Source organism: Gnatocerus cornutus, chromosome 2, assembly GCF_029298725.1.
Source record: "Gnatocerus cornutus isolate USDA-ARS CGAHR chromosome 2, icGnaCorn1.1, whole genome shotgun sequence".
In the NCBI taxonomy this organism is placed as follows: Eukaryota; Metazoa; Arthropoda; class Insecta; order Coleoptera; family Tenebrionidae; genus Gnatocerus; species Gnatocerus cornutus.
Window position 1 is genome coordinate 17367994 of NC_142234.1, and position 24995 is coordinate 17392988.

The 24995-nt window shown below is 36.6% G+C and overlaps 4 protein-coding genes across 7 annotated transcripts in view; 2 read left to right on the top strand and 2 right to left on the bottom strand.

Moving 5' to 3' along the window:
- Positions 1-4850: 4850 nt before the first annotated feature.
- Sem1 (Suppressor of exocyst mutations 1) lies at positions 4851-5345 on the top strand. The gene is made up of 3 exons (XM_088030775.1): positions 4851-5038; positions 5095-5191; positions 5237-5345. Exons 1-3 carry the CDS (start codon positions 4966-4968, stop codon positions 5277-5279), a joined length of 213 nt encoding a protein of 70 aa, XP_087886901.1. The 5' UTR covers positions 4851-4965; the 3' UTR covers positions 5280-5345.
- LOC148179623 (GPN-loop GTPase 2) lies at positions 5322-6395 on the bottom strand. Its single transcript, XM_088030774.1, has 2 exons — positions 5756-6395; positions 5322-5711 (listed from the first exon to the last, which is right to left on the bottom strand). The coding sequence occupies exons 1-2, from the start codon at positions 6305-6307 to the stop codon at positions 5364-5366; spliced, it is 900 nt and encodes a 299-aa protein (XP_087886900.1). The 5' UTR covers positions 6308-6395; the 3' UTR covers positions 5322-5363.
- A 1252-nt stretch (positions 6396-7647) lies between these two features.
- On the top strand, positions 7648-13194 carry LOC148179624 (UPAR/Ly6 domain-containing protein crok-like). Its single transcript, XM_088029317.1, has 3 exons — positions 7648-7865; positions 8835-9029; positions 11633-13194. The coding sequence occupies exons 1-3, from the start codon at positions 7805-7807 to the stop codon at positions 11848-11850; spliced, it is 474 nt and encodes a 157-aa protein (XP_087885443.1). The 5' UTR covers positions 7648-7804; the 3' UTR covers positions 11851-13194.
- A 1451-nt stretch (positions 13195-14645) lies between these two features.
- The window catches only part of rst (irregular chiasm C-roughest), a 58592-nt gene continuing 48242 nt past the window's right edge, over positions 14646-24995 (bottom strand). Inside the window, exons 4-11 of one of the 4 annotated variants that reach the window (XM_088050849.1) lie at positions 22127-22412; positions 17217-17650; positions 16678-16957; positions 15838-16383; positions 15662-15793; positions 15384-15533; positions 15271-15326; positions 14646-15218 (exon numbers count right to left, since the gene is read on the bottom strand). In XM_088050849.1, the coding sequence (XP_087906975.1) occupies positions 14646-15218; positions 15271-15326; positions 15384-15533; positions 15662-15793; positions 15838-16383; positions 16678-16957; positions 17217-17650; positions 22127-22391 (2436 nt within the window). In that variant the 5' untranslated portion in view covers positions 22392-22412. Of the gene's footprint in view, positions 15219-15270; positions 15534-15661; positions 15794-15837; positions 16384-16677; positions 16958-17216; positions 17651-22126; positions 22413-24995 lie in introns of all 4 variants that reach the window. The other 3 variants (XM_088050847.1, XM_088050848.1, XM_088050846.1) reach the window with 3 other exon arrangements.

Sequence of the window (24995 nt, forward strand, 5' to 3'; positions counted from 1 at the left end):
TCTAGAAACTCGTAAAATCCAATTCATCTAGAGCTAATTAAAAACAAGCGTTACTTATGTTGACTCGAATTTTACGTGTATTTTTCGCCCGATATAACAAGAAAAGCACGCAATTAAAACCCAGTTCCAATAAGAAAAATTAAGAGAAAGCACGTTCCACAAACAGTGCACAAAAATGCAAAAATTGTGATAAAAATAACATCAAATGTAGCTTTTAACATTCATTTGTCTAAATAAACAACAACTGAAATAAAATTTTATAGTTTCCCGCGATGTGCTAAGGTCACTTCCACGTTTAATAACTAATCTTACTTTCATAAAACTCATTACCAAAATAAATAGTACAGTTCCCTTTGAAAATATTTATCACTTTCTAAAAATGAGCGGCGTGAGGAAATCAAAGCTCGCTCTTCTCACCTAAGGCGCTAAATGTAGATGCAGATATCTCATTAGAAGTTTCGCTCCTCTATTCCAATTTAGGGTCTTAAGTTCATCAGCATATTAAAACAGCAACTCCCATCTTCGAACTTCCAATACCGCTCACCTCGACTTCGAAATTTGATCGGGAATTTTTCCGAAAACGTTCGAAATGTGTAGTTGTGATGGAATTATTCCACTTCCTTTATGTATCGACTCCTCACATTTGCGACGTCAATTTCTCAGCTTTATATATTGAAATGTCAACTTTGCAAATCCTTCATAAATGTGTAGATAGGAAAGACGTTATTCGAACACGATTTTTGTAAGTGACGAATAATATTAGCTTGTAGTGTTTCTGTTCATTGGGTTCTGGCATTCATCACCAGATTCCGATTTTCTGGAGATGAGTGAATTATGGGCTCTTAAACGGTGTATTGAATCGACTTCCAGCTCATCTAAAATGAATTATACAGGAAATTTTCCGATGGGGATAATTAACGGCGGCTTGGAAGAGACTTTATGTCTTTCTGAATCTGTTTTGAGGCAGAAATTTTAATTACTTTGTTGGTCCGAGTTCAAAATAGGTACCAATTAAAATTGAAACTGAAACAAATACTACCAAAAGTGTCTCTTTAGATATCAGTTTTTCAACATCGCCATCGTTAGATTGCTAATATAGCTCTAGTTTTTTTCATAGATTTACTCCTGATAACCTAATTAGTAAAGTTTTCTTCGTACAGCCTTTAATATCAACAAAGCTGACCTTTAAACAAGCAGAAACTATCAGCTCAGATTATATTGTCTGCTTGTTACATTCTCGATGGAGAATTAATTAACGCAGCTGCTAATAAAACAGTCACAATATTTAGGTACGCACAACAAAATTTATACAACCTCTCAGTAATTTCCTTTGTAAAAATCAAAGCCTCCATCCCCAGTTTCTCAAACCTAAAATAAAACACTTTTACTACCGTACACACTAGCCATTGTTTGTTATTATTTTTGGTCTGATACTCAACAAAGAGTATTACTTCACATTTTTCTTTTTATATCTGACAGCTGAAATAAAACTGCAGTTCCACAAGCAAACCTGAATGGGAGCAAATTCTTCGGTTCCATGCAAAACGGTCTTTACCGCATATGTTATCTTGGAGATCTCCTTGACCTAATCCGAATTGTTGGGTTTAATGAGGGGCTGTATTGGGTTCTGACAACTTTATTCAGTGTGTGTTCAATAACTTATGCCATAGTTTAAAGGTAATTGCATTAAACATTCAACAAACACGAATGTAACATGTTTCGGCACCTGGTTTAAATAGAAAATACGTTTCAAGAACTTTTAACGTCCGAAAGTGCAAAGTTTATATAGCAACACAGAAGTGTTTTGAAGTCTGTTAAAATTTTACTTGAGAAGTTAAAATCGCCTTTTTACGAGATGTTTACCGAATGTTGGGCCATCATTATTGTGTATTTGGTAAGCTGTAATATTTAGAAGAAGGAACTTCGAAATACCAAGTCTTAACAAGTTTGTTGTATTGAAATGGTGAAGGGTCGACAACTTTCCGTTTTATAACTCCTAAACAAAAGTAATTTCATAAATTTTAAGAGTCTTGTATGCGATAAAAAATCTGATTCATCAACTTGCAAACTTAAGAAATTTTCTGGAAAATAAAGTTTGTAATAAATTTAAAGCGAGTCCACCCCACCGTTCCCTGTAAGAGATGTTTATCTTATCGCTCCACTGTTGTAATTACTATGTAAATTAAAGTAACAAAAAACGGTTCATTTAATTTCAAAAAATAAATATTGACTCACCTCGCTGTCGCCTCAAGAGCTCAAAAATCGCATCGTAAATTCGCGCTGGTCTTTTCTCGTTCACGTGAAGTAAACGCAACGCGTATTTTCCCACAGGAAGTAGCGGTAGCACCCCAGTTTGCGATTCTACTGACAGATGGGATCAAGAATCCCAGTTTCATAGCTTCCCGGATTGTGTATGCGCAGACGTAGGGTTCTTCATAGGGCGGGTCATTCCCGTTAAATTTACAAATTTCAGGAAGACGAAGAAATAATTCCCTCACATAGATCCCGACGAGATTTAACGAAAATCAGCTCAACTCTTCAAGCATCGTTTTCTCTTTTAAATTAGCACATAAATTACCGAGCGCGAGACGAAGGGTCTCTCTTTTAATTACGTTAATTAACATCAAGTTTTGTTTATTTGTGTTTGCGAATCAATTCGCACAACAAAACAAACTTGTCGGGGTGTCCTCTATCGTTTAAGTTGTTTAGCTAAGTACACAAATATTTCCATTTAATCTAACTTCGTGAAAAGTCTGTAGGCGCGTTTATTGTTTCGATCTTATTAAAGTTAAATTTTCCTGGGTTGAATTCTAGGTTTAAACGTTGGGTTATAGATCATGTCGGCTAAAGTTGGAAATAACTTCCTTGTGAAACGAGCTTGTAGTCACAAACTCTGGGTAAAGGTAAATAGTTTCTTACCTGTAAAGCTAATGCAAATTTCATTTCAAGATGAAACGAGTTAAATATCGCCAAGTGTAAATTTGAGTCATGAAAATTTTAATTCTTGTTGCTTACGGATTTAATTCCTCTGCTAAACTTGGGCTTAGACAAATCGGATTTCCACCGGTCTGATTGCGCTTCTCTAGGCTTCATTTCAAAATATAAATTTGACTTGGTGCAAAGTTAGAAAAAAAAAAGTTAAAACAAGTTATATGTTATTTAAAGTGTTAATTTTCTCTAAAAATAACTACAAAGAACACATTAAAATTGTTAAAAAATGTAAAAAAAAAGAAAAATAAAATATAAAATCGCAGCAAACATTAGAAAGAGTGGCAAAAATTGTTTTGTATTTGATAAATGCTTGATAAATGAAAACCTATTCGTAAAATGTCTTAACATTTCCGAAGAAAAGCTTTGTAACCCATTAGAATAGAATCCTTTGAACATCAATGAAGATAGCAGTATGTATATTCATTACTCACACAAATAGTTATTAAATTACATTTTGGGTAACCTAATAGACTTAAGTTGTATTATTAATGAATAATGACACTCTCTGGAAGTCTTTACTTACCACCCAGAGACTCATTGTTCTCTTTTCAAAGAATTCCAAACAAAAGTTCATTAAACGAAGAATAATGTTAAAGAACCCAAGTTTGTTTCTTAATGTCCTTTTCAGCGACACATGAAGAGGACCCTACTTTGTTAATTAATCTGTGCTTTGCAAACTTTAATAAATTACCTATGGCCACACAAGCCCCGGTAAAGTATCGTAAAAATACAAAAATTTATTGCTGCGGATGTGTGGAATAAAACAAACCAATTTGAATTGATAACAATTACTTGTTATTGGAATGTTTTCGATTTGAATTCATATAAAATAGGAGTGTATGTAATAACATTGCGTTTAAAAAAATGTTTGTTTTTCAGGTAGAGTTTATACGTACGTTCAATTAATGCGACGCAACCGCAACTTCCCCAAACTCATTATCAACGGAAACGCTGTATCTTTGCGCTTCTGCTTCATCTATTTTCCGAAACTTTAAAGAAAAATTCTGTCATGTTCATATGATCCCCCGTCATTATATCGGTTTCTCAAAGCCTTGTATTAATTTTCGATTATCCAAGAGATTAATTCGCTAATTTCGATAAACATCAAGCCTATTCCTGATATTTTACCATCAGGTTTTTTCAGAAAATTGTAATTTAACTAAGAGACTTTTTGTACATGTTATGCAACCCGATGGGATTTATTCATTTAGGAAAAACATCTCAACGATAAAGAACTATAAACAAATTGAATGGTAAAACGTGACGCGGATACCAAAGAAACTATTTATTTTTTAATGAAAATAAACGACCGCTTAAAGTAAATCGATGAAGATTTGATTACGAAAGTTTCCATTGAAGTAAAATGAGTAAACACTTTGAGGTAAGTAAATTCGTAATCTTAGTTTTTAATTGAAATTGGAGTAGTTAAAAAAGATAAAACTTTTTTATGCTTTATCAGCATTTTTACTGGTAAAATCGCTTTAAAAAGTTTAACGACTTACCATTTTTGCCAATAACGGCCATACATTAAAATGTGATGAGTTTGCTTTATTATTTTATGTTCCATTATAAGTTCAGGGTAATGCCGAATAAAGGTAATTATAGATTTGAAATTAAATAGTCCCTCCTTTTTTATTCGTGTTTTTTTGGTTTATTGCTACATTTTTATTCTGATATAAACAAAAACATAAATTTACTGAACGCTAACAATTCTTTTTATTTTTAATGAATATTATACAAGCGCCAAGAATTAAAATTAGCAAAAATTAGTGAACGAAGAAAGATTCCAAACCATCAAAATTTCTCATCCAATAGATGGCACTACTCTTAGAGTCCATAAAGGAACCAACTTTATCGACTCATGTTTATTGCGTTGCCTACACATTGACAGTTTGACAGTTTGCACAGAAACAAACGTTTCTCGAATTGTCTCAAAAATCAATTGTGCAGTTTCAGTTAAAGTAAAGCCGAACAATGACTGAAAAGCCGAAATTGGATCTTGGCGTCTTGGAAGAAGACGACGAATTTGAAGAGTTTCCAGTCGAAGGTAAAGTTTGAGGTTATGTCGAGTGATTTGCAATAATTTCGTTGGTTATTTTCCAGACTGGACTGGAAAGGACAAAGATGAACAAGACATAAGTGTCTGGGAAGATAATTGGGAGGATGATAATGTTGAAGACGACTTTAACAAACAATTGAGGTTGGTAAAAACTATCCATTCCAGTGTCTAATCTTCCACTTTCAGAGCACAACTAGAAAAACAAACGGCAAAACCAGCAGCCAAGTAGACTCCTTTAAAAATGTTAAGTTAACTTGTAAGAAAACAAATATTTAATAAACGATTTTTTTCTAAATTTATTTAATACAAAACCCTAGAAATAGTCTGTATCAAATCTTTCAGATTCTGTTCTGGAGCCCACAGCACAAGAGAGCAGCGCTTGAATACTCCGCTCTTCACCGCTGCCATAAATATATCCATTAGCTTTGTCAATAGCGCTCTTCAGATTCAGCAAACTCTTCTCTGATTTCACATCTAATAAAACAAAAGAAACGAGACTGTAGTCCTGAATTAACTCAATCAAAGACGCGTTCAGTTTCTTGTATTTCTTGGTAAAAGGCTCGTCATCCAGGAGATCCAACAAATAATCCAAATTGAGGACGTCTGTATAAAAGTCGATGTTGAAGTCGAGTTTGTCGGCGTTTTTCTTGAGTAAATCAGCCTGAAATTTAAATTAGCGACACAAAACCTCCGAGAAATCCTCACCTTTGATAAAACGTTGACGTGAGGTAAAGCTATTTGCATCATTGTTGAGAGACTTAATAGAAGAGTTGAGATGAACTTGGCAGGATCTGAGCAATAATGAGAATCAACCATGTGAACAGCACACAAATGATATCCTAGTTTCTCCAGTTTCCCAAAGATTTTCTTAATAGAGCTGTGATGAGTGTAAAGTTCCACTTGACCTGGCATATCAAAAATTAAGTAGCTGTCTTTTATCTGCACCAGCTGGTTCAGCAACCAATCAAAATTCTCTTCCAAGTATTCCATGCAGTACATCAAAGCTCCATTGGGTCCAAGATTCAAAGTATCCATCACATCTTCAACAGTCACTAACTTCATTATATCAATAGCAGGACTGTAATTCATGTTTTCATTAGCTGGGTCCAAGTTTACAACTTCAACTTTTCTGTTAAGCTTCTCCTTGTAGAAATCATAAACTTTTCCGCAGTAAGTGGTCTTCCCAGACCCTGGAGGCCCTATGATGACCTGCCCAAAATGATTCTCAGCAACTTTAGTTCTCTTTGGCGCCAGCATCTTGCGAATAATTCCTGATTGCTTTAGCCACACCAATTATAGTGTCCCGTTCGTAATTCCTCAGGCTCAAAAACACAAGCACTTGCTTCCTTATATTCAGTTCTTTGGTTAAGAAGCGCGCTGCAGCTTCACCATAAATGTTGTCTTTCCCAAATAACTGGACCACGGAGTACACGGGCTCAGAAAGAGACAGTCCGTTTTCGGTGTGCTCCACACAGACACTGTATAAGTTGTACAGTTTTCCCAATTGAGTTGCGATGATCAGATTTTGATTCGTGAAAGTTCCAATAACGAATTCTGTGTGTTGACCGTTTACTTTCGCGGCGAAATTGAAAATGTTGGAGGTGTTGTCTGTTAGTGACAGAGAGTTAATTAGAGAGGACACTTCCATAGCGGCACATTACAGACACGAAAGTTGAATTCAATGACGACAATGACTCTTCAGAAAAATGGGGTTAGGTTGGAAACTACAGTAACTGTCATTTTGAGTTAGGCAACACATAATACACGAGGGTAAAATTTTATTTCTGTTTTTTCACATCTTTTTTAAAAGAGATTATCATTAAATTTTGTTTATTTTTAATTATGTTACTTTTAAATGTAGCTTATCCAAAATTTTAGGTTTAGAATAAAATAATTTACGCTGTTAAAAATGGTGGATGCGCCAGGATACCATCTATGACTTTGAAGTCAAGCGCTTTGCATTGTGTTTTAAATTCGTTACTGATGTAACTTTTGAGATAAAAATTCAAATACAAAAACAAAAACTACAATATAAAAGCAAAACCAATTTTTTATTAAATTATTACTAATATGTTATCTGCTCGAAATACAATAAAAGCTTAGTCACGGACCATGCGCTTAATTTTTCCATTCTCCACCAAACCCTTTTTTAAAAAGTTCAAAGAACGAAATAATGAAAATCCATGTTTGTCATTACTTGCCCATTATACGCTCCGATGTTCGTCAGTTTTTGCACAAAGATTCAAAGCCACTCTTTGCTGTAGTTCATCCTATCATGCAAATACCTGTAAAAAAGATGACGTAACCGTTTCGGTTGAGTGACTTAAATAACAATTCCCAACCATTTGTGAACCTTTCGTTATTTATTAAAGTGATGGACACCTATGTGGCTGCTGAACGCAGTGTTTGTGCGTCCAATTCCCATAGCAATTTCAGGCTAATGAAGGCAATTAAATTCATGTAGGGTAGGTTGTTCAGCGATTATTGTTTATGAATGTGATAACTCTTGCAATGAAATTCTAAAAATTTCAATAAAGCGCCCTGTAAGCACCATTCCTGAAAGTAGAATTCAATCGATCCGACGCTTGATGACGTCTTCCAGTAGAGGGGATGGCCAATGACGTCATGTCGTCTTTATACTAGTACAACTAAATGTCGAACAGATAGGGAGACGTCAATACCGCACTTTTTAAATCAGTGTATTTAGTTAATGTGAGATTTTTTGTATGAGTTGGGATAATAAAATCAAAAGAAATGTTTCGAAGTGCCGGAATTGTCTGCACTGCGGTTATATTCGGAATTATTGTAGTTGAATGTAAGTATATCTGTGTCTTTTACGAACTCCTCTAGTACCTACTTGATCATCGCATTAATTTTTGCGGTACGAATTATCAATGATTATGTAACGGATTGCCTCACCAAAAGGACTTCCGTGCTTGACGCAACAAAATCGATTTAACCTAAAACTAATTCTGTTTTTATTATTGGAAAAGGTCGATATTAAGGTAGGGAATAATGAGGATTGATGATATCACTGGTCAGAAAAACACTGGGTCTGCCCTTTAGTGTAGTTTCAAGTATGAGATCATTATTATTATCAAACCTGCCGGTCAAGCCCGATAACCCAAAGATGAACAAATCGATTCAAAAAGTCAGTTTGGTTAGTCACCGCTTTCATAATTAAATTATGTTCCTAAATCGCGTCCTCGACTACAACTAAAAGCACTTAAAATAATGGTATTAAGCCACAGCCAATCAATACAGCCGAAAGTTAATCAGCTTTGGAATATTATTAACAAACAAGTGAAAACGCGGCAGAAACCGTTCGATTAGAATGAAACTTTGCGTGATCATTTACAACTCATCCAAATTCATTTATTAGTCCGACCTTAAAACCCATTCGCGTTAAATCCAACAATAAATTGCCACCTTGACAGTGTACACGGTTGAATTATTCTAATATTACAAGAGAGAAGGTTTTATTACAACCTGTTTCATTAAAATTGAAACCTAAATACCAAATAACTACCCTTCTTTGCTCGAATTACCATTGTGATCGATAAAAAATGACTAGGGAACTAGAGTAGAACATCTTATATTTCGTTGGGTTCAACACCCTGTCCGGACTTAGTGGCGACACTGCTCCTTCGCATTAAGCCCTTGTACTGATCTTGTTCACTGGATTTTCCAAGGGTGATACTCACCCTTTGGAAATAAGCACGTGTTTAGGATTAATTTTATTGTACTCTTTTAAGGGTGTATCATTAACAGGTTTTTTCTTTAGGTAAGGCAAGACATGGAATGGGTCATTATGAAATCGAAAAATCCATCGAGTGCTACGAATGCAATTCAGAATATGATCCTAGGTGCGGTGATCCATTTGATCCCTACACTATAGGCAGAGTGAATTGTTCCATGAAGAGACCTTTAAATCACATTAAAGTTAAACCAACGCTTTGTAGAAAGACTGTTCAGAAAGGTAAGCAGCGGATTTAACTACATTGTTATTTAGGAATTAGCTGCATTTTGAAGGATCTTGTTATGGAGATTAACAACTAAAATCATAAAACATTTTTATGTCAACTCGTTGAGTCTAATACAAAGCGTTAATGGAATGGAATCCTGACTAAACACATTGCCCTGAATCATTTGCAATAAATTTTACGCTCCACTAAAATATTCAAATTGAATGAAATGTATCGGTCTCAGTGAATTAAATCTGGAGCACCGTAATTAAAACGTGATATTGTACCTGTTCAGATCAATATAATCAAGAATTGACGACGTCATACGAGAATCTCCTTGAAAATATTGCATGTCCAATCATCCAATACATTCGCTCCAATTATCCACTCATTTTGAATTCTTGCAAAAGAAACACTATATGTAGGCGATGGCTTTCACGCCGGAAGTTAAAAATCTGTACGGGTTTCAAAGAACAAGAGACTGTCGACGTTTCATCTTCTTGGAGAGATAAGCACTGTCAGCAACTAAACGACACCAGAGGCGAAACTCATCTGATTCTAATGTTTAGGAGCTGAGTTACCGTACTCATCTTTCTTTTGAAAAGTGGGGCAAACTTTCTTTGTCTTTGGCATCAACTGGTTTAACAGTAGGACATACTCAAATTCTTAGCATAAGCAAATTTTGCTGCTCTTTTTTCTGCATAGACAGTGATTCATGAGAAAATAAATGAGCTGATAAGTACTCATAAAAAAAACATAAAAAAGCCAGTTGCATGTCGACTATCGCTTTCATTGTGCTTATTTATATAAAAAAGTTCGTGTTAATGTAGGCAAGTTTGTCTTTTAAACTATGATTAATATCATTTTATTAATAAAAGAAATATAGGTTTAGTAGCGTAATTTCAGATAAATGAAGTAGAGTAAGTATAAAATTGTCCGAAAATCGCTAAATTAGACCTATTCAGATGGTAAAAGTCTATTCACTGATGATTTGTTTGTTCCACATTTTCTGAAGTCAGCATGCAAACACTTAGAGAACACAATTAAAGGTTTGTCTTTGTAAAAAAATTAAAAATTTATAGCATCTCTCTGTTTGCAAATAGTTAACTAACTAGACTAAACACTGTCAGTATACAATGTATCTAAACGTGTTTAGAACCTTCTAACTTGTCAGCCCTCATCATTAACTTAATTACATTTACATTTAACTTAAAAGGACTCCATTCTGACTACGTCTTCATTAATAAATTTTATAAAATAAATTCGTGTCGCTAACGCTTCTACTCGCTCAAAAAATGTTCACTTTTCGCACTTGTACCACTGTAATATCCACCAGCGATTAGGTTCCCTATTAGAAAAGTGGCCACTTATTTCTAAACTAAAATTGCCCCCAGAAGCTGAATATTAAGGCCGTTTTGCTCCACCAAATCAGAATTCAGAGATATTATTGAAAAATGATCCGTCGTTTAAAAATTCAAATTAAGTATTCAATGAATTTGTGGATGTCGCCGCCAACATTGTGGAGGTGTATTTAAAGTATCCAACGGACAAGAATATAAACAATTTCCAATGCAATTTTAAAATAGAATGACAAATGACATTTGTGCCAAACTTCCCTCGTGTCGGTAAAATAGACTGGTCCGTTTTTGATTCGAAAAATCGGGATATTTACCTTAATTTTACTTTTTTTCACTTGTGCCAGCACTGTAAACCTTGGGAACACTTTCATGGTAGTTTTGAACACTAAAATTCACTTTGGAACACTAAAAATTGCACTGTTTTCGGAAATTAAAACACCGGTGCTTCGAATCACGTCACATGCGAACTTTTCGATAGTTCCATGGCCGCCTCAAATAAAGTCTGACGCGGAATTTTTGCAATTTGAGTCTGGGGGAATTTGAGGTGTGAAAATTATTATTTTGTACGAACTTTGAGAGTTTAAGAAAATTTGAAAATACATTTAGGATGGATTTTGTTTTGAAATTTTATTTTGAACAAAATAAACAAACTAGAAAATTACTAGAAATTTAATTTTTTTGTAATGAAGTGGTTATTCAACGTTTATTCTACTGTAGAACATTAGTGAAATCAATAAGTCGTTACATAAATTTAAGTTTTCTTTATTCAATTGGTCAATAAGGTGTTGACTTGTAAATGAAATGAGGTGCTTTGCATTTTTAAAATCAAGTACCTAACAGTGGTAAAATAAATAAATGCATGTATGTAAATGAGATACATTTTTGATAACAATCGCGTGTCTGAATATTTAAAACTCTTTAAATCTAAAAAACCCGTTTATTCTGTCTGCAAAGTTTCAGACTCGTTTCGCAAAATGGTTCACTTCTTTCGCGACCATCTACCTTTCCTTGCGGTATGAAAATATTAATGTCCCCAAATGTCAAGGGGATATTAAGCTGTATTTACTCAAATGTCAGTACACACCATAATGGTGGAGTTATTCTCCAATTTTGGGTAGCGTGTGGGGCGGTAATCGATATTTCAAAGCCAACATGGCACCTCCACGTGCCAGTCACGTGCAGTAACATGTGCTCATTAATTCTGTGCTAAAAGACATGAACTCCTCTTACGTCGAAGCTAATTCAAGTTTTTCTTTCAGTTCAAGGAAATCTTCGGGTGATTCGAGGATGTGGGTACATTCCTGACGATAGAGACGACAAGGAGTGCGTCTTGAGAAGTGGAACTCACGATGTTCAAGTTAAATATTGTTCCTGTAAACACAGCCTCTGCAATACTGGAAGCTTCCAGTTTAGCTCTTCTAGAATAACTTTAGGAGCCACATTTTTGTTACTAACGAGGCTATTTTTAATGGCATAACTATAAAACGAGAGAGAAAAGGAATCATATTTTGTGAACACACCTTAAAGATAATTATTTTGGTAAAGGTAACACGCACAACGTTTTGTTACGAATCGATGAGTTATTTTTGGAGTGTAGTGTGTAAATAATGTAAGAGATCTAAGGTTGTCGACAAAATATGAAGCTATGCGCCTACTTTTGCCCGGAAAAATTTTTAGAAAAACTGCGGTACTATTTTGTTAGACAGAAAGAATCGATATCCTTCTGAAGCTAAGCTTGTAGATAAAAGACAGATTTTGAGTGTCGAGGCTAAGCTGCAAATACATTAGAGGAACGACTTTATCACCTGTTTCTGCGGGTGTTGTCCATTATTTTAGTGTAACATAGTCTTAACTGTATGGGTAATTTGTCTACTAAGAAAAATAGAAACTGCCATTCGGTTTGGTTTTTGAGAGTTTCCCGAAAGGAAATTCCGGCTCGGACATGGAGATATGGTAGCTACCTCTGATCACGATCAAATACATATCTATGTAGAAAGAGAAGTTTTTCCTTTTAGGAATCGCTCGTTTTATAGATATGGTCAAATGTGCAATCCAATACTGCAACGCTCTTGCAAATAAACCTTTGTTGAGTCACATGGATGTCATAAATTTCTACATGTTTCTTAATGATAAAAGGTGAAGAATGTGTTTAATATGCGTGAAACACTGCCAGTTTGGCCTGAAGTGCCATAATAGTCATCGCTTGTCCGCTAGGTTAAGTTCAAAGAAAGTCGTCTTATGAAGTGTAATTAGAATTGTTAAAATTGCACTAGGTCTAATATTGTAACTACGCTATGGTGTGTTGGAAGATTTATTTAAACAAAATTTCACATTAAAACACCGGCTCATTTTTTCTACACAAACATGACACTTGCTGTTTTCGAAATAAATTTCCAATACACTCATTATTATGCCTTTAACAAAAAAGAAAATGCTATTTACTTATAATAAGTGTACGCGTTTTATTTTCCTAAGTACAAAAAATGACATGAGCTATTCAGATTTAAATCTATTTATTATAAATGTAAATAAACCTTGTTTTGTAAATGACGAAATTTTAAAAAATATGCATGCTGTGAATAACAGTTTTTCTCTACTTTCAGAAAGGATATTTTAAATATAAAAGATGTTTAAATGTGTTTCTCGTGGAAACTGAGTACAGTGTATATAACGATATAATATACAATAATTGGATCTATTTGGGGTCATATTTTTTAAAGTATTAATTCTTGTGTTCAAAAATGCTGTGCACGCTGCTGTTTGTCATTGTACATGTTCTGTATGTCAAAATAGAATTCAAAATAAACATTGTTTCACCCAAGTTGCTTTGTTTGACCCGGCGCCTCCACCATACTTGCAAATTAAATATTGAAAACTGACCGTTTCCAGTTCAATTTTACTAATGCATTATCTTATCTGAATTAGTAATGAATGGGCTTGGAACGTGTAATACTCTTGTGACCGCTCGGGTAATAAAATTGTGGCATTTGTAACGATAAAATAAGACTCGTGAATAAGTAGGCATGTTTATTTTACAATCACAAAGTTTTATAAATATTGCTGTTCGTTAAGATTTAAAAAAATTTATACACAGTAGTAACAGTGTTTTCTAGAATAGAAAACGTCGTAAAATTCTATATGTACAAGTTGAGCTAATATCTATCATCCATTATAACAGATCACTCATTCGTTCTACAACTGATAATGACACAACTTACACAAATCATGCAAATTAAACTGGAAGATAACATAATCGCCATTGAACTAATGTAATAAGGATACGAAAAAATGTACACGTAAAAAAGTAATATACAAATATACACATAATTACAAACGAGTAAATAAAATATGAGCAAATAGTAAAGCAACATATTGCATACAATTTAAGTACAGGAATAGATAAATTGCACTTAACGATAAGCAAATGCAATAGTACGGTTGATATGAATTAAGTCGGATGCGTCGTTGAATTTACTTAAAAATATACATTTGTTTATAGTTAATATACAAAAAATATCTTTGGTATACTTATCTAAAATTTCCATTCATAACAAATTTATCTCTTTCGTTATTAACAATTTCAACTCTCGCCACGAAAAGCTGAGCTACCTCACAAAATATGCAATAAATGAAATAAATAAATTCTCCTAATAAGTAACAAAAACTGGAATGAGAGTAAAAAAAGAACACAGACATGTTTTACATATTATCTGGAAGCGCATAGATGATTAAATATTTTCTTCACAACGGCAGGTTTACTTTTCCAACAGTAAAAATAGTTTTCTAGACAACGAAATTTTGAAGTTAGCATAACACTGATTCGTAGAAATTTCGAAAGAATTGACATCTTAAAAATTGCGTCTGATCGACTCTTGATATGTACACTAATCTATAATATGAAAACCTGTCTCTCTTTCTCAAATACAAGTAATAAAAAATATTCTTTTCGTATATTGCACTGATAAATTGCATCAAGTCTCGATTTTGCCAAGTATTCATTGCTTTTGATATCAATATGATATGTGTAAGTTAACTATTCACTTGTATTTGTAGCTGTCGGATGAGTAGCAGGTTTGTAGTATTAAACTGTACGATCTGATTAAGTTTTAATCAATAATTCGGTCAATTAATTTAATTGTCTAGATAATGTACATTGAATTTCGGCGTAAAAATTCCTACCAAAAACAAGTAGTGAAAAAAATTTCGATTGATACAGTATTCAGTCTTCTCTTTTACAATTGAAACTTAGAAGTCACTAAAGTTCTGAGCACACTATACGTGCGTCGCCATAGTACCTCTCTTTATCGTTGCCATATTGGAATTTGGAACTATATATTGACTCGTTGGCGAGTTCGGTAGCCTCGTCACTTGCGGCACCGAACCGTTAGCACCGTTCGCAACCACTGTATTCGCTACATTCGCACTTGCAGTTATCATAGCACTAGAACTAGCTATCCGCGAGTTGTCCCTCGAGTAAGGGGGCGGCGCCGGTGTCGCCGCGGGGTTGGCGGTATTAGGCGTCGGCAGCCCCACGTTGGGGTTCCTCAAATACGGATTACCGTACGTAGCACTAAACCGTGGGTCTATAGACCCCATGCTTGGTAAACCCCCGTTGGGAATACTCTGCGGCGCCCCCATGTGTAGGTCGGACAAATCGCTCAGAGCCAAATTTTGACTTGACACTGGAATTTGGTGCGACTGCAGGGAATTAAGTTGTAAGCGCGTTGATTGTAGACTCTCCCTGCCGGGATCCAACGATGACGAAATCGGGGGCTGCATCATTGGGGGGTTGTAGTCACGGGAGTAATCTACGTATGGCACGTAACCGTTGTTGTTTTGGCCGTCCTGTAAAGAAGAATCATGAGAAACGAGGAGATATTAAACGGAAGGTTATTACTTTTGGGGGGAAGCTGGGTTCGGTGTAATCAGCAGAATATCTATAAATTTCTTGCCCTGAAACATTCACGGGGCCAGCTAAAGGTACACCTATTCTCGTTATTACAGACTCACTTCCTGTTTCTGACTCGGCCCCTGGAATATAATCCATATCACAATGTACGTTACTATTCGACGATCCCGTTCGGAGATCGAGTTTCAAGTCCGATATATTGGAACTTCGGTCGGATTCTTTGCATTGCTTTTCTATCGTATTGGCATCAGCTGGAAACATGCAGATCAGTTAGCGTTTACAACAAAGACAAGCAATAGTTTTGGTAACTGCTCCTCCGATTCTGCCAATTTCAGTGATTTGTGGAGCAGTTACGGAAACCATGACTTCTACTACTCACTTTCTGGAGGCGGCTTTTTCTTGCTCTGCTTCTGACACAAGAAAATAACCAAAATCACAATAAACAACAATATAACTAAAGCGACGACGCCGAAGATGATGATGAGTGAGGGTACGCTCTCTGAAAACAGAACTAGTTAGAAATAGAAGTCACCATTAAGGACGGAAACTCCATACTTTGCTGCATCAAATTGATTTCGACGACGTCGCTTCCATATGGATTAGTAACGCTGCAATTATACATTCCAAAGTGTTTCTCCTGAGACTCCCTTATTATCAATGTAGATTTGATACCCTCCGGAGAAGGATCTTCCAATATCGAATAATCCTGGTCATGCAGGTCGACTTCTCTCCCGTTGAAAGTCCACATGATTCGCTCCGGAGGCGGAATCGAGAAGATCGTGCACTCAACTCTAACATTATCGCCTTCGATGCCAAACTGAGTTCTATGGCTGACTATAGACGGAGGACCTTTGAGGTAAATTGTTGCATCCGCACCAATTTCCGGAAATCCGGGAACATGGGCTTTACAAAAATATCTTCCGGCAGTTTCTTGATCGACGCGTAAAGTTAAATTGGGGCTGTTGTGGATGATTCTCTTGTGCTTCTCATCATACCAAGATATCTCCGGAAAGGGATTACCATCCACGTCGCACGATAAGGTGACACTTACGCCAGAGTCGGCTTGGACAGAACGTGGTTTCGTCCGGAATTGTGGACCATCTGGAATTTATATAGCGTGTTAATGCTGTTTCGTTGCGTGGAATGAAATTGTTTATGGTTGGTTACTAGTGAATAAATTTATCAAAGTTTTATTGTTTCGCTCTGAAATATCGCCGGCGTTCGCACATATCGGGAAAATTTTGTACCAACCATCACAAAATAACAAATTTTGTGGGTCAAATCAGATAACACAAAACTCTAAAAACTGAAAAGCTTAAATGCGTGAGCGCGTGTACAGAACCCCAGGCAAAACATAAAGAGAATTAAGGCGTTTTTTGTAAAAAAAATACTCACAGCTAATGTCCAGCGTCTCGCTTTCTTCACTTTTGCCGACCACATTGTGGACTTCGCATTTCACAATGGCGTCGTGGTACTTCCTTGTGGCGTTTGGAATGAGCATTTCAGTCGTGTAGCCCCCAACTACAGGCTCGTCGTTCAAGAACCATCTGTAGGTTACATCGGAAGGATTTGCATCGGCGTGGCATCTCAACCTGACCTCTGCTCCTTCAGGAATCCTTCCGTTGGCAGATGCTCCGGAAATAATCGACACCGTGACTTTCGGAGCATACTTTACCTGTCAGGTCAAACAGTAAATTTAAAGAGTGTTCAAGTTGGTAGCGGTGCAATAGCACCCAGTAGGGTATTTATATTTAGAGTTAAACGAATTTTCCGATAGTAAAGTATTAAGGATGTCGCATCTAAAATTAAACGCTGTCGATTTGTAAAAATTGAACGTAATTTGTGAATTCCTCGATGCGGCACCTCCCACGGAACATTCATTTAAAACTACAAAAAGCAGTCCCGACGTCAGTAAGTTCAAAAACCCCACTGACCTCCAACTTCAATTTGGCCGATCTGTGCGTCCTCTCCGCCGTGTTCTGGGCTTGACACGTGAACGTGGTGTTATGATGGTTTTTTCTGGGCGTCAATTTCAGAATCGACTTCGCCGTGAATCTCTTCTCGTCCGACAGCTTCTCTACGATATATTCAATTCCGTCTGTTAGTACGTTTCCCAGACCATCAATCCACGTTATTTCCGATGCCGGCTTGCCGCCGTGACTTATGCACTCCAGTTCTATTTCCCTATCTTCCGTCGTGACCAGGTAATCCCCTTGCACGATCTTTGGGGGATCGGGGGGGACGAGCACCGTCACCTTAGCGAAGTGACTGCGAATCCCCGGCTGACCTAGGGGACCAGGCGACACTTGGCATTCGTATCTGGCGTCGTCGTCCAACATCACGGGGTAGATGTCCAGGGAATAGTCGCCTAAACAAAATCAAAAACTACTTCAGACAATCGAACGGCAAGAGAGTGACTGACGGAAACGGGAATTGAATAAAATGCCATTCGGACGGGCCAGAAAAACTTTAATAATTTCAATAGTAACGGCAGTAACGTGTTGAGAGCCAAAGTAAACATGGCGGAGTGTCTCGATAGAAACGGACCAAGTGATTGGCGCACCTACAACACGTAACGAGTTCATAAAAGGAGAGGCTTTATTACGGTCCTGCGAAAACGTTTTGTTCTACTGGGAATTCTAAAGGTTAATGCTTACCTACGTTTTAAGGGAAAGGTCTACAATTTTCTACAAATTGCTAAAAAGACACTGATATTAACTCTTCCCACTTCTTTTATGAGATACTGTTTTTTTACGACCTTCCGGATATTATGTTTTATCATTATTGGCTGGAGACACTAACACATTTTTATCCCTCTCCCAGAATCGTCGCCCATAAAAGCATCCCTCTTGACCAATCAGGCCCAAATGGTGTTTATTAAAATCCCCTGTTTAGGACAGCTTGCTTTAGACATTAAATCTGCACGTTCCCTTTTTACAGCCGTTGGGGAAAAATGAAGAAAATTAGACACTGACACACTAATGTGTATGATTAAAACGAAAATCGGGTTGTCTAAACACTTTTAATTTACCTCGCGTCCAAAGACGAGGCAAGATACATGGCATTTAAATAAGAGAGTTTGGTTTCCAGCACGCGAAACTTTGGAATTTTTATGCACCAGATGGCGTCGGCGGCCGTAAAAGTTTGCTTTGGAGGAATACTTCTCACCAGATTCTCCGGATAGCCCTAGGTGTGCTAACTTTTCGCCTAGAGTTCGTGATTTCGTTTGTGAGTGGTGTTTTCCATGAAAGGCGTTCCTTAACGGCAATATTTTCAGCGAGCCAACTTTGGATACATATATCAAAGTGCCTGCGGGAGAAGGAAGCAACTATCGCATTCCCGAAGGAGATATTACTTGAGTGTCCGGATCATACATACAGGGAACAACACGCCCGAGTCCTGCTTCGGAATAACCTACGACATAACAAGCAGAAGCACTCAAGTAGACTGTCCTGTGCAGATAACGGCCCTTGCGGACCACTCGGACAATTATGTCGTAAAAAATAACAGCGCCATGGTCTTGGCGGGTCAAATGATCGGTTGTTACCCCAATTTACGGCAAAAGATGATGAGTATTGGAGAATTGCTACATCCACTCGCTGAATTATGACGGTCTGATCGCGTTATCTCACGAGTAACTATATTAAGAAGACCTTAGCAACTTTAATGGAGAAATTTTATTACGACTTAAGTACACGCGAAGAATGTCGTTCATCCATGTAAGTGCTCGAATAAGTTTAATGGCACATTGCTGGGTTAATATCGCATATACATTGCTCAGTAATAACATTTTTCTACGTGTAACAGTTCGCTCTCTAAATAAACAGCGAAATGGATGGAGGATTCTGCAGACGACCACAACTCGAAATTTGAAACTGCAACTCCCAACTTTGGTCTCTGGAGGAATCACGATATTTTATCTCAATGTTGCGACTCTACGTATATAAAATTTCAAGAGAGATTAAACTGTCCACCTAACTTCATTAAACTACACTAACAGCTTCGTTGATTAACTCGATGAATGGAAACAGACCCGGCTGAGCTTTACACCAATATCTGCTTATAGACTAACGCAAATTTATCCTTGAAACACATGCATCTTTAATGTTGCAGAGTGTTGGTCCTAAGCTTTAAATCGCTCCTTGAGGAATGTCTCACTTCCTAATCTGGACGCTTAAAAAATTCAAACGACCAACTCAAGGTGTTTCAGTGACACTTAAACGGCCCCCTCAGGTGGTATTATGGCAACTAATTGTGACTAAAAGACCCCATAAAACTAAATCGATAAACCCCACAAATTTGAAATTGAATGTAGAAAAAATTCGTTTTTTATTTTATTAGTCTTCAAGACGTGCCTTTTATTATAATACGAACACTCTGAAAACAGAAGAAGGAAAAATATGAGACATATTAATTTCGGCGTGGCAGCAACACGGTGAGGTTTTGTCACAAGACCGATAAGATCCGAGTTCATTAGAGACCCCAGCAATTCGTTCAGAATGTCTTGATTCTTCCACTCGAATGTGTCGAGTGTCCCACCTCAGATTTATTAAAAGTTATGAATTTCCGGCCTTTTAGTGTTTTAACGTCAATGTAGAAATAATTGTAAAAGTCAGCGATGGCAGTTTTTCGATTTAATTTATGAAGGAGGCGCTCCAGAAACGCTTCTTTGACATTAGCTTGATTTGCTTTCTGCAACTCGAGCGCTGCAAAGGAGCTTATAGTAAGTGCAAAGCTGAAGAGACATGTATAATACTAAAAACAACTCATCGTGTAACTCTAAAAGCTCGGCTAAAAATACGCCCGGGATATGCAAGGCGTAAATACATTTAGTTCCTTCCGTTTTGCATTGACAGAATATAAATGCGCCCCAACTGAGACGATTTTCCATCCAACACGACAAACAAAACTTTCCGCGTAAAACCGTATCGAGAATTCTCGGAAATTTCAAATGAAGGTGTCAATGCTTATGTATTTTAGTAATTAGACGGAACTGTTCTAATTAACGTCGCACGAGGCGACCGGTAAACTTTAGCAGTCTAATATTTGTCGTGGAAATTAACAACACGTGTCCAAACGCCCTTCAAATCACAACTTTCTCAAGTTTGTTGACTTCATTGCTGTATATAAATATGGACTCAAGGAAATTACTCGGAAGTTGGGAATCCACGATATTTAAGTAGACGAAGTGATGACGATTAATCTCCGGAAACGGAGGCGGATGATCATCTCCAATGAAAAACTTACCTCCAACTTACGAGCAAGAAAACTACAAATTATTTTACGCAAAGAGCGTTGACAGCTTCGCCCTTTCAGAAAAGTTGCCGAGTTTACTTGGCTTCAGATAAATAAAGCCTGAGAAAGTCATCCAATATTTTCCTTCGTCCCACAAAAACTAGCCAGCGACCTCATAATTACTAAACCAAAAGGAGCAGCAACAAATGTAACTACTTAATTTAAGTCTTTTGAATGATCTGAATTGAAGCGGAATAAATGAAGACTGCTGGACACTACAATTGTAAGATTACAGAACGTGATCGTACAAACAATTCAGGCATGTCAAGTCTGGAGATTTTTCAAGATAAGATAAAAGACAGACAGCACACCGCGACTTTCGAAGAAAAATAAATACCAGAAGTTTATTCAAGCAAAATGGTTTTATAGCAGACAAGCAAAAATTGCAATTAAAATATCTCAGCAACTTTTATCAACACCGAGAGACAGGAAATACGCTCCTGCAAGATCTCTTAACATTCCATCTTCTATACCTTTAATTATTGTCTCCAGTGAAAAATATCTTTTTAATTGTGACTCGCTGAAGCGTACATTTGGTCACAACTAAACACTTCTGTGAATCTACAATTGTATCACTCTTCCCGAGCGGAAAAAATGAAAATTAGTTGTCACGATCGACACTCAACCTTTGTTCCAAATCAATACTTCGTAATTCATAATAATAGCTTCTTGCAATGGCTGGTAATTTGATATGTTGCCGGCAATCAATAGATGAATGATTGATGCTAGTGATAAGGAGTGGATCAATTTTTGTTAAATTAAAATGCACTTAACAAAACTAACTATTAGTTGTGGTATGTTAAATTGAACGTTTTTCTCGTGATGGATTTGTGGTTTTTCGATATTCTAATTTTGGTCGTTTTCCATGCTGCCTAAACCAAGAATGACTAAATGTAATAAAATGTGGCATGTCTCTGGTTAACGTCACGGGGGAAACATTTTAATGTATTTCAACTGTACGTAAATAATCTGAAACATAATTTTGAATCATCTAATGGATGTTTCATCAATTGCGATAGAAATATTTATGTCAGAATAAATATTTATCGGTTGCACTACTTCAAATTTACCGTTTGGAAATTATTCATCTAAGAGATGAGTTTTATCGGATAAATTCAATGCATTTAAATGTGTCGTGTTGCAACAATTTGTTTCCATTTCATTCTAAATTTCAAAAGCCTCTGTCAATGCGAAATAATTTTACAATGTTGGTAGTTTTGTGCGCAATCCAGTAGAAAAATAATCAACCGTGTTGTATTGATTTCTGCTTCGAGAATAGTTATGACTGCTGAAAAACCGGCACTTGACATTTTTCCAAGTTTTTTAAGTTTGCAGTGTACTTGACATTTTCCTTATCTCCGGAGGATTAACAGTAAAATAGTTCGTGTTAGTGTGTCGGTCCAAACACGCATTTCTTTAAAAATGCATTCGATTTAGGCCCGTCCGAGATTAAAATAGATTACAGTGCGTTATGAGGGTGATTGATCGCCCAAAATGACTCTCGTTAACGTCAAAGCTTAAATTGGTGGGAAATTTATGTGGTGCTCACCTTCTTCATCGCTGCCAATCATGGAGTACCTATCGAATCCGCTGAGATTCCTATGCGTGCCGAGTCCGAAATCGTCCTTGGTCCACTGCAGGATCCCGGTCTTGTCAATAACTCTGCAGGGCAGCGTGACCCTTGACCCAACAACTGCCGTTTGATCTTGGGGCTCCATCGCGAACTTTTGTTCGCGGATTTGCCCAGCTGCATTCACCAAACACAGACCGGCTATCCGCAGGAGAAGCAGCAGGAACTTGTGTGATGATGCCATCTTGATTGTCTTATTTTATCTCTGGAATGAAGGAAGACCCATTAACTTTGGAATTCTTTGAGTCGTATTGTTGTTCTTACAATAGGTGGGAACTTAATGGGGAAAACATTACTTAATTCAGGTAGTGATTTAAGTTTTTGTCTTCGGAACTTTCATTATGTTGTTCCAGACAAAACGAAATTCATTTCCAACGACAAATAAAACGCACAAGCCTGTAATCAGAAAGGTTTCCATAATGCTGATTCTATTTCCGAACCGATTGAACGGGAAAATGCTCCAAACAAACCGTTCATTACAGCTTCTCAGATTTAATAAATTTCAATTGCTTTTTACGCCCTATAAATACACTCGGCTCTTAAAAGTATAAAAGCCCCACATTCTCTCCGAATGAGAGCTTTCAGAAAGAAAATCCCACCGTTACATGGTACGTTTCACAGACAAAAACACCTTCAATGTTCATGAGCCATGTCTCTTCCATTGTCGCATTTAATCTGTACATATTGCACGTGCTAATTAAAATCACCCAGCTTTCAAGGATCCTTCGCCACGATCTAATCTTCTTAATCTTAGATCGGCTTTAAGGTAGCGGAAATAGACGCGTGTAGGGACGGAAACGGATATGCTAACGTCGCAACTAGACGCTGCAGGAACTCTATCTCGTGTAAACAAACGCTAAAAGCGTGCACGTGTCACTAATTGCTCAGATTACCACTAATTGCCATGCGACAGTTTGTTGTTTTGTTTAACAACGTCTACACAATATTCGCTCTTATGAAATTTTATCAAATTAATTCGAACTTAATAGGTTTTAAGCACCTAGTGCCCTTTGATTGCGTTATAATTAAAGTAAGAGAGAGCCGTCGCGGCATGTCATCAACCAACGAAAAAATCAAATTTACTGTAATTAGTTGTGACTGTACAGATTTGCCTCGAGTGAATGTGGCCAAAAGCTATATTAGCATAAAAGAACATGTTCTAATCAGAGCAGAATAATTATAGTCACTCTATAATAAGTTGGTCTGGTTTTTTGTTCGAGCTTTTAATTATAGTCGCGCAAATACAAAATATTACCCAGTAATATATTACAATACCGAACAAAGAATGTGGGTAACAGCTCAGGTGGTCGCAGGATTAAGAATGTTAATTGGTGTTGATAATTGTCAAGTTGAATCGATTTGGTATTATTTCCTTTACCGAAAATATTGCCAGATGTGGGAACCACTTATTGTCAAAGTAAAAAACAACTTTTTGCTACTGAAGAATCTCGAAATAATAGCGCGTAAAATTTGGGGCGTCCAGGTTTCGCCTCGAGTCAACTAATCATACTTAATGGAGTTATTTCATTTGAATTATTAGAAAATAAGCGTTGTTCTTACAAAAGATACTTAATCATAGTTTTTTTCAACGTCCAAATTGACACCAATAATGAAACTTGATGAATGAAAAGAAGAGATTAGACTGTTATGGTATGTGATCAAAATCCTAATAACAACCTTGGGTTTTAATAGGGCCCTGAAAAACTCCAAGCATGGATAATTCCCTAATTCAGTTTCAGACTCGCCACACATCCATTTTTCTTGAATATAACATCCACTGTCGGCGTACCCTCGTTTTGTCAATACCAATGTCCCGAGTTTCGATTCGACCAGTTCGAATCGCTTCAATTATGCAGTGAAGCGTTAAAGAATTTATTGAAGCTTGTTTTTACAAATCATTTTTCTTCTTTACCTTATCCATGACCGTTACGATTCCCATTTCGTTTCTGTCTTAGTCGAAATGTCTCTGGAGTTACAAAGAAAATCTAAATTAAACCAATTGGGGTTCGAGTGCAGCACGTGACGTTATTAAGAAATAAATTGACAATTGTCATTGATGGATATTGGCAATTCAGACCGGTTTATTTATTTTCACCATCTCGAAAAGAACACTCAAGTCTTGTTTTCAATTGTGTATTGCGAACACAATGAAAAATTTACATGTTCCATACAATTCACAATTCGGTAATACTCTGATATCGGAAGGGAAGTTGTTCATTCAATTAAAATTTTTACATCACGGCGAAATGTTTTTTTCCAACCTGGGTCAAGTAAAAAATTCCAGAATCTCCTTCAATATTTTGACTAATCGGCACGGTTGAAAGCTACTGTAATAAATCATCATTTGATCGATAAATTTGTAACTACTCGTTATTAACTTAGGGAAACTAATTTAAAATTATAGAGATAGCGATAAAACTTGATCTTTTATGATAAAGGATCAGTCACTATTAAAACTTTAAAAGAAGTCAATTTTTAGAGCCCGAAGCACGTCAAACAAAAATAGAAAATCTCGCCTGTCGCTGTTTGAAATGCCTCCAAGAAGTGCTCTCTGGGGGTGCCTGTAACTTGTCCTCGCTTAATGAGGAAACCGCAAAAATGATATACCAAAAGTGGTCTGGTCCTCTGGAGCGAACAAGGGCCGTGGTGGTGTCAGTAATTCAATAACCATCGGTATGGTGGTGGGTGCAGGAAAGAAGCATTGCATCGTCAACCACTGGAATCTTTAATTACGCGAAAATTCCGCTACCAATAGTGTACAGTCAGCTGTGACTAATTAATCAGATGT

Bases quoted from the DNA above. Each gene is read 5' to 3' on its own strand.
- LOC148179624 (XM_088029317.1), top strand. From the start codon at position 7,805: ATGTTTCGAAGTGCCGGAATTGTCTGCACTGCGGTTATATTCGGAATT. The intron at 7,866-8,834 runs GTAAGTATATCT...TTTTTTCTTTAG, and splicing joins CGGAATTATTGTAGTTGAAT to GTAAGGCAAGACATGGAATG. The intron at 9,030-11,632 runs GTAAGCAGCGGA...TTTTTCTTTCAG, and splicing joins TAGAAAGACTGTTCAGAAAG to TTCAAGGAAATCTTCGGGTG.
- Sem1 (XM_088030775.1), top strand. From the start codon at position 4,966: ATGACTGAAAAGCCGAAATTGGATCTTGGCGTCTTGGAAGAAGACGAC. The intron at 5,039-5,094 runs GTAAAGTTTGAG...GTTATTTTCCAG, and splicing joins TGAAGAGTTTCCAGTCGAAG to ACTGGACTGGAAAGGACAAA. The intron at 5,192-5,236 runs GTTGGTAAAAAC...TTCCACTTTCAG, and splicing joins GACTTTAACAAACAATTGAG to AGCACAACTAGAAAAACAAA.
- LOC148179623 (XM_088030774.1), bottom strand. From the start codon at position 6,307: ATGCTGGCGCCAAAGAGAACTAAAGTTGCTGAGAATCATTTTGGGCAG. The intron at 5,712-5,755 runs GTGAGGATTTCT...TTTAAATTTCAG, and splicing joins ACGTCAACGTTTTATCAAAG to GCTGATTTACTCAAGAAAAA.